This window comes from Ziziphus jujuba, chromosome 1, assembly GCF_031755915.1.
Source record: "Ziziphus jujuba cultivar Dongzao chromosome 1, ASM3175591v1".
In the NCBI taxonomy this organism is placed as follows: domain Eukaryota; kingdom Viridiplantae; phylum Streptophyta; class Magnoliopsida; order Rosales; family Rhamnaceae; genus Ziziphus; species Ziziphus jujuba.
In genome coordinates, this window is record NC_083379.1 from 42,305,843 (window position 1) to 42,315,235 (window position 9,393).

The window sequence follows — 9,393 nt, forward strand, 5'->3', positions numbered from 1 at the left end:
GTTTATAGAAGTGTATTTTCAGTGCAGAAAATTTGTGGTAAGTCCAACCCTTAGAGGAGGTTTTGCCGGATTTTCCATTGGAAGATCCGATAGGGTTTCCTTGGAATCAGGGCTTGTCTAGGGTTCTAGGGTTTTGATATGCATAAAAAAGATTACATAACCATTTTAAGTTAATGTATCAATACTAAACACATAATGCAATACCAAGTGAATTACTTTGTCCAAATGGACTAAATTATAGACAACCAACGACCATATCCAAGCTTTCCTATGATAACAATTCAAGCTCCAAAAACTCATACACCTAATAATTTCTTTTTAACATATTTTATATATATATATATATATATTGAAATGGTTATTTTGAAACGCCAACACTGATAACCCATTCAATTTGATTTCAAATTTTACAATCCAATCTAATTTAATAGGATTGATCTAATAAAATTGGATTAAATTCTAATAGATCGATCGATTTTATTGAACCGGTTATAATTTTTACACCCCTAACCGAAATGTGAAGTAGAGCAACACTATCCTTTATGCACAATCGCAGCAAGCTCTTCACCAACCAAACGAAAAAGCGTTAGAGTATGGAGAAACCCAACGATGCATGGCAGCCCAATCCATGCAACAAAAAAATAAACAAAAATGGTCTGCAGCGAATTTCTTTTTCTATCCATAAGATGCGAGAACCAGTCTTTAATTTCCTCCTTGGGGAATACCGGGTCCGTAGGAATTTCAGTAGGTGTTATCAAATACCAAGCTATAACGAAAGTGAACGCCAAGAAAGTAAGAGTGACAAACATGGCAATTCTGAAAACCCACATAGAAATCCTATTCTTCAATGGAAGTCCGCTAATCAGCAAAAGAATCACGCTGAGAGATGCAATGAAACATACAGTATTGGCAACCATGAACAACTTACGGCATGGGCCGATAAGGAGTCGAATCACCTCCATATGACCTCTCATAGCTGCATGATGAAGAGGGATTCTTCCTTCTTCATCTTTAGCCAAGCACATTCCTTTATTAGCTTGCAATAAGGCTTTGACTATCTCTGTGTGGCCCTCAGCAGAACCCCAATGAACTGGAGTGCATTTGTGGGAATCCAACTCGGCAGCAAGTCTAGAGCCTTTGGATTTGTAAGCAAGTTTTTTGGTGAAATTAAGGTGGCCAAGCAATGCTGATACGTGTAATGGAGTTTCACCAAATGGGGTAAGTGAAATCTTAGAAAGGACTAATGGATCTTTTTGGATCAATGAATTCAAAGTTGGATACACATCCTTTCATTGAAGCTATTCATAAAGCTTTGTCACTGTATCACCTTCATCAGGCCTTGTTTCCATTGTTTTTTCTCAATTGCAAAGCGCCAAGATTAGAATTCAGTAAGTAATGCTCTAAATCTCTTATTAAGTATGCATCATTTGGAAATTAAGTTCGTCCTCATAAATAATATATAAAAACTTGAAAACGAAGGCATAGCCAATTAAAAAAAGCCAAACATGTCGGGAAAAGTCAAGAGAAAGACAAAATTAACAAAGCAGTTAAAAAATGAATACGCTAAAAATATTTATGAAGCAACGATGTGATATAATATATATATATATATATTATTTTCATAAAAAAAATGTGATATTATATATATATATATGTAACATATTATTTGTCGTGTATAAGGAAAAATAGCGTACGTTTTAGGTTAGCTAGTTAGCTTCCATGAACGTACCTTTTAGTCTTCATTGAAGAATAATCCATTTGACTCTTTGGCTGGTTAGCTTCCCTAAAAGTACCTCTTTTAACAATATGGCATGGCGGTCCCTCTTTGGCATTTAAATAATGTTGATACGATGTTTAAGTTTATTGTTAAATTGGTAAAGTTTAAACTGTTAGGAGGTGAATTTGATATTTTGAATATATATCAAACTGTTACCAATATTAGAAGGTGGAGTAATGGTAATCTCATTGAGTAGAACTCCAATTTGCTAAGCCACTTGATTTCCAAGAAGAACAGGGGTATTGAACCAGGGGAACTCCTGTTTGGCTTAGGCGAATTCCAATTGGTGGAAGTTCCTTAGGCCATTTTTCCTACAATGTTTGACAAGGTTAATGTTGAGATACGTCAAACTTTCTATAGAAATAGAGGATCTTTCAGTCGTATCCCAATGTTTTGAAGGTGGAAACCGCACCCATTTCCGAGTTGCCCCAAATATGACCATACCCTAGCAAATCTTAAAAACAAGCATATTGTCATATAAAATTTCTTAATGATGACAAAGCTTTATGGATTAAAATTAACTCAGGAACTTAGGAAGCCTTAGTGTACTGGTAACGGCATAGCTTCCATTTTCCATGATATCAATATAAGTATTAAAACAGAGGTTTTAACTTTAAGTGAAAAATGATTATGGATATTTTTTACATGATATAGGTTGATGAGAAAACCAGGTCGCCACTATCCTTTCTAAATCATCACCTGTGAAACTGCTTTGCCAATGAACGAAAAATTGAAATATTTGTAGTCCATTATCTCATGGGACAGTCTAGTAGAAAAAACCATCTATGTAATTTCTAATTTCTAATATGAATATTTTGTAAGGAAAAAAAAAATGATGGGAGCATAATATATGTGTATATACATGTGGATCTACATATGTAAATAATAATTTACAAAATCTAATAAAATAAAATTGAGAACCTGAATATCTTTAGCTTTAATCTGCTGGTTAAAAAATAGCCTAAAACCTGTGTAGTACCATAGTTTCCTTAAGACAATTTCCGTCCCACTGGTACAGATATTTTTTTTACGGTTGTTTTTCAGGATACAACGGATTCGAAAATTCTTGGACACAGCATCTCCGAAGCTTTCTCTCGAACTATTAATGTACTTGATTTTATCACACCCACAAACCAAAAATGCAGAAAAAACCAATTTTCTCTCTAATTTTTCTAAACACACGTGAGGGAGATTAAGTCAAAAATCACATTCGAAATTCCCTTTTTTCCTTCTTTTGTTTTTCCTTTCCTTATTCCAAACAACCAAAACGGAAATAATCAAGAGCCCATTAATGCCATAAAGCCCATTAAAGACAAAAACCATCAAATCATTCAAATTAAATTCAAAACGTTCAAAACGTTACATATTTGCATATAGAATTCAGAAAATTCATCTTCATATATAGTCAGGACCTTAAAAATAAAGACATTTATAATTAGAAATACCAAATTTGTTGGAAAAAGTAAAAAGAAGGCAATGATGATGCTGAGGATCTTTCAATTGTATGTCAATACGTTCAAGGTGGAACCAAACCCATTTCCCAGTTGCCCCATATCACTATACTCAACAAATATTAGAAATAATCATATTTTCATATAAAATTTCTTAATGATGACGAAGCATTACGAACTAATTAACCTATTTATAATCATATACTATAGCTAAACTCAGGAACATTAGGAAGCCTCAGTGTATTGGTAACGACATGACTTCCATTTTTTCATGATTTTAATGTAAGCACTCAAACTAGAAATTTAATTTTAAGTGGAAAATGATCACGGATAAAAATTAATTAGTATTTTTACGTGAAAAAGATTGATGAGAAAATTGCAACATTTATATGAAAACTATGCCACTGTCCTTTCTAAATCATCATGTGTGAACTGCTTTTCAATTAACAACAAAATTGCAATATATTTAGTCCATTGTCCCCAACAAAGACCGTTAAACGGTAAAGTCACTATATTTTTTTTTTCGGACAAAAGTCTGTAGTACAAATCAAGAGTAGAAATTGGCGGCAGTTAAGAAGTTGCAGCTTTCCAAATAGGAGCTTACTAGTCTATGGGTATATTATAGAGTTACAAAGGTTGTACCTGTAAATGAACCCCCTAAGGTAAAATAGGCAAAAGGAAAGAGCACCTACAAAAACGAATCCCTCCGTTAACAGTCATCCATAATATCAAATAAATCATTTTCGTCTTTGATAAATTTAGTGAATTTACCAAGGGGATATATTATCAGGTAAAATGCGAATCTGATGGATTATTGGTTTCCAATGGTAGTAAGATTTTGGCATTTTAATATGAATGTTTGCATATATAATTTAGAAAATTGGTACTCATATAAAACGTAGGACCTTGCAAATAAAGAGAAATATAATAACAAACGTCAAAGTAGAAAGAAGACAATAGTTGATGCTGAAGCATATTGATATGCTTATAATATTGTCTTTAGGAATTAGCTTTAGGCAAAGCTGATGCTGAAGCTATTGCGGAGAACAAATTCATTTCTTGTATACCCCTGAAATGATCTGCATCTAATCTCTCACTACTTTTTCAAAGTATCTACTAAGCCGGCAGATATTGCTTCTAAAGTATATTTCAGAGACTTCCATCACATTTTCTCTACTTTTCAAGGCCAAAAGAAACTAAAATCTTGAAAAAAAAAAAAAAAAAAAAAAACTATTTTTTAGATCTGAATTTAACAGTTATTACTATAATTATCTTACTTTTAATATTATAATTGTTCATCTGTCTAAAAGATCTACAGAATTAGAAGTCCCATAACATATTTACTGTTAATTTCCATAAGTAACAACTAACTATATTCATATAAATAAAACTAACACATGAGTAGAATTTAACCATATTCGGAAAGTACAGAAAGTTGATATCTTTCTTTTCTTGATTTTATTTCCCTTATAGTTTTCATCTTAAACAAACAATCAAAACTAAAATCACACACACACACATATATTCTTCTTCTTCTTCTTCTTTCGTACTTTGCCTACCCATACATAACAAACACCAAGCCTATAAAAACTTTCTTGCAAGCCAAACAATGGAGCGAAGTAGACAAATTGCTGCAAAACCACCGAGCAAGCCAAACCAAATGATAACAGATACATCTTCCATACCAAAAAGCTTTGGTGTAAGTTTATCAGGGGTCACCATGCTAACACAGTAGATATAAGTAAGCGCCATGAAAGTAAGAGCCGTGCACACTGCAAATGTCAAAACCCACATAAAATGCTTGTTTCTGAGAGGCAATCTACCAACAAGCAAGAGTATCACAGTCAGAGAAGCAACGAAGCTCACCGAGTTGTATGTTATAAATTTGAGGAAATCATGTCTTGAGTGGTAAGCAAAAACTGCTGTTCCAGCTTCACATACGGTTTCATTGCAATAGGCACCTCCTTTTGTAGAATTGAATATATTTTCTGCCAAACTCCGCCTGGTCGGTTATTTGCAGCTTGAAAAGCAACTTGTGCTGTTACCGTAGCCACCACCATCAATGTGTCGTGCATCTCTTGCAAGAAACCAGAAGCTCTATCCAGGACTGGCGTTTCGCTTGAATTCCCTCAACACTGTCTGATCCATTTGGGCCACCACATCTGCTGCACATATCTGACCCATTCACCTCCTCGGAAATTGCTGTCATTGTTAGCTGTTAATGATGATTGTGTTAATGGGGGAATACCGTTTTGGAGGTTTTTTGAACTGCCATTGACACCGGCATCCATTAAAACTTGTGAATTTCGATACTTTTGAAGTCTTTTGGACTATGCTCTATAACGTCTAAGGCTGTAAAACCACTGCGATTCAAGGAATTTGCTGCTTCTGCCACTCTTGGTATTGTAAGCAAAGAATCTTACAGTCTGCATAATTGTATAATTAATGAGAAAAAAAAAGGTTTAAAATTAACTTGTCAAGCTCAACATTTTTGTCCAAAATGTGTATATGCTTGAGCAACAATTAATACAAAGAAATTAAAAAACACACCTCGATTTGCTTGAACATTGCAGCTAAATGCAAGATTGTGTTTCCAGCAACCTCATCTTTTTGGTTGAGAAACTCTGAATTGTCACTCTGTGATTGAACCAAAAGCTTGAGACATTCCAGCTGGTTATATTTAACACACAAATGCAGAACCGTTTCTTCTCCGTCCACGGGCATCAGAATCGATTCAGGACAACCACAGATGAGACTTTCCACTGCACCAACCCGTCCTTTCATCACTGCATAATGCAGAGGAGCCCTGCCATCCTGGTCTCTCAAATTGCATAAATGGTGATTCACCCTCAATAATTCTTGGACAATTTCTTTGTAACCCTTGGCGGCTGCTAAGTGAAGGGGTGTGCGTTTGAAGATGTCCAATTCGGTAGCAAGTTTTGGTCTGAGAGTGAGAAGGATTTGAGTGAAAGCAAGGTGGCCAAGCAAGGCTGAGATATGCAATGGAGTTTCTGTGAGGGAGGTGAGTGAAAGCTTATCAAGAATGAGAGGATCTCTTTCAACCAGTGTGTTCAAAGTGGAAATACAACCCCTCTGTGATGCCTCAAATAGTGCTGCTATATCATCTTCATACGGTCTAATTTCCATGATTGGCATTTTTTTTTTTTTTTTAGATCTTCTTTTGGGATTATACTAATCTGCAGCTGTATATTTCACCTTATTCTATCCGCTTGTGTATGTATATATATATATATATATGTATATATGAATGTGAGAATTGGCTTCTGGCATATATTGATTGCCAAGTAATAATTAGGAGAACAATTCATTGCGTGTGGTCCTCTAAAAGTAGAGTATCTAATTTAGTTAGTACTTTTTCAAATAAAAGCCACTTTGCTTGCTTGTTGTGAAGTAATTCTTCAGAGTTCTCTGATATGTACCATTCGTCCTATTTCTTTTTGGAGCCTTTTATTTACTTTTTCCCCAGTTGGCATATCAACATCTAGTTCTACTTTTATTTTATTTTTTTTGTAAATTTAATTAGTTCTACTTTTGTACTTCTCCTTTGAACTTATCACTTAATTTTTTTTCCCCTATTTGTTTTGAAATATTAGTTTATTTACATCTTTCTGTATTTTATATTAAACAGCCTTTTTTTTACTTTACTTTTACTACGAGAGTTGAAAGATCAATTTGAATAAATTATCAAAACGTATCACCATATAGAAATTAATTATTTATCAAATATATATTATAGATTCACTTCTCTGCCCACGTTGGATATTCCTTGGTTGTTGCTACTTTGCATGAAGATAAACAATTTGAAAATAAAAAACACACCTCAATTTGCATTAAGCGTGGTAGCTAAATGCGAGATTGTATTGCTACTGACACATTCTTTTGAGTTGGGTAACTCTGCATTGTCACTTTCAAACCGTTATACCTGATGCATAAAGGCACAACAATCTTACACTTGGCTGTTCAATATATTAATCATTTGGAAGCTTTGAAATTGTTGGCAAATCAATAGGTTATGAGAATAATGAGTTCCTCAACTTGAAAGCCTTTGACGATGGCAACACCATTTTGCTTTTAGCAGTGATGCGAAAGTAAATTGAGGTAAGAAATTCCTTATATTCCTTTAAGTGATAAAATAAATTATTCGGAGTGTACATAGAGTAAGAATTTTGTTATGTATCACAAATCTTTCAGACGTTGGACAAAATCTCTTTTCTTTTTTTAACATTAATTTAATTAGTATCTAAATATTAACATGTACATCTACCTTAGATGGTTTTAACAAATGTTATTACTATTGCATGCAGACTGTAAAATACTTACTCTGAATACCAGGGGTTAATATCTAAGGGTATCCACAAAGTTCTCATTTCCTCGAGGTAAGAAATTCAACAAAATTACAACTTGATCCTCATATATAATTAAGCTCAGTAAACTCTTCATATCTTAAATCAATTAAGTAAAGTCATCAAGATTGTCACTCAAAGTTTCATTTTGAATCCATAGAAGCATTGCTTCCCACGAATGTGATTTAGGACCGTCTTAGTCATATACCTTTCTTCCTACTTCCTCTAAACATTCGCCACTGTATTTTCTTGTAAAACTTCTCTTAAAACCTTGTCTCCTAAATTAAGAATTATTGAAGTATAAGGCTTTTTCAATAATTCCCTCTTCTCTTCTGGTTCCATAGTCTCTGCTTGCTCATCTTCACCATCTAAAGTGGTATCCAACCCTTTCTTAATTAACACCACCTTCATCTTTCATTTTTCAAAAGCGAAAATCGTTTGAACCCATGAATTTCTCCATTTCAAACTTGTTAGGCATGGCCAAATTTACTTGGATATGCAAGATCCCAACTTAGTTTTCACCAAGAAACAACAATTCCAACAAAAATAACCAATTCAACAATCACATAAAATCCTCAATTCCAAATTCTAGGTCTAAATCCGAAAACCTATGCTCTGATACCAATTTGTTGAAGAATTGTCTAGATTATATATGGTTAAAATAATAAATCTCACCAAGCAAAATAACCAAAATAGAATGCAACCCATTACCATAAAACCTAATACAAAATTAGACCAACAGATAACCCATACAAGACCCAATATTAAGTTTACATTTTAACAGATTTCATCTACTCCATTAAGTGAAACTACTCTGCACAGATTAGCTCTGCTTGGCCACCTTAATTTCACCAAACAACTTTGTTGCTGACAAGCCCAATGGCTCTAACTTGCAGAAATAGTTCATGTATTATTAGAAGTAAATAATGGGACATGCTTAATTAGAGACCAACAAGGAAAAATCCCTTGCTGATTTATAGACAGATAACATTTTTCTTCCTGTTCAAACTTTCTTTTTGTTTGCGTGCTTGAGGTCTGTTTCGTATAATTCTCACAATTTTCATATATATATATATATAATGTAATAGATGTTCATTGCCAATCATTCTATAAGCAGCAACCCTATTATTGACTATGCCGCAAATTATAAAAATAAATAAATAAGAAAGAGAAAAAAAAAAATTGAAAAACAAGAGAACCCCTGTTTCGAGTAGTAAAAAGGAAAAAAATTACCTCAAGATTAACTTTCTATTCATATGTACAAGATCAGAATTATACTTGTTTATTTGTTTGCAATGGCGGTTTAGTGCAACATAAGATACTCGATCTACAGGACAAAACGCAATAGATCTTATGCTTCAAAATGCTTTGGCAGTAGCTTATTTGCAAAAGAAATACTAGTTCTTCACTTATATTTGAGCAAACCTTCCTTATGTTGAGAAGCAAAGTTAGTAATAAATATATTAGAGCAACAGACTCCAGACATCAAATATGGAAATAGTGTCCCAGCAAGATGATATTATAAAACTTTACCGGCCATCTCAGAAAGGATGTGTTTCAACCTTAGAATCATGGGTACAAAAAGACAAGTTTTGCTATGAGAGTTGAGAGGACGAGTACTGGAGGTTGTCGAAAAAGTTTTGCTTGTCCGAAATCAACTCTGATGCTGCTTGATGGAGTGGAAGCTCATTTCATCATTTTCTTCTAACAGTGCTTGAACAATCTCAATATGGCCTCTCTGCAGAAGCCAAGTGGAGGGGGTGACCGTTTGTGGATGTCAAACCCAGCGTCAAATGTAGGC

General features: G+C 33.9%; 1 protein-coding gene across 1 annotated transcript; it reads right to left on the minus strand.

Moving 5' to 3' along the window:
- Window positions 1–4,651: 4,651 nt before the first annotated feature.
- On the minus strand, window positions 4,652–6,375 carry LOC107435571 (ankyrin repeat-containing protein BDA1-like). The gene is made up of 2 exons (XM_025069221.3): window positions 5,779–6,375; window positions 4,652–5,654 (listed from the first exon to the last, which is right to left on the minus strand). The coding sequence occupies exons 1-2, from the start codon at window positions 6,373–6,375 to the stop codon at window positions 5,559–5,561; spliced, it is 693 nt and encodes a 230-aa protein (XP_024924989.2). The 3' UTR covers window positions 4,652–5,558.
- Window positions 6,376–9,393: the final 3,018 nt, after the last annotated feature.

Coding starts and splice junctions, on each gene's coding strand:
- LOC107435571 (XM_025069221.3), bottom strand. CDS start 6,375: ATGGAAATTAGACCGTATGAAGATGATATAGCAGCACTATTTGAGGCA. Junction 5,655..5,778: donor CAATGTTCAAGCAAATCGAG/GTGTGTTTTTTA, acceptor ACAATTATGCAG/ACTGTAAGATTCTTTGCTTA.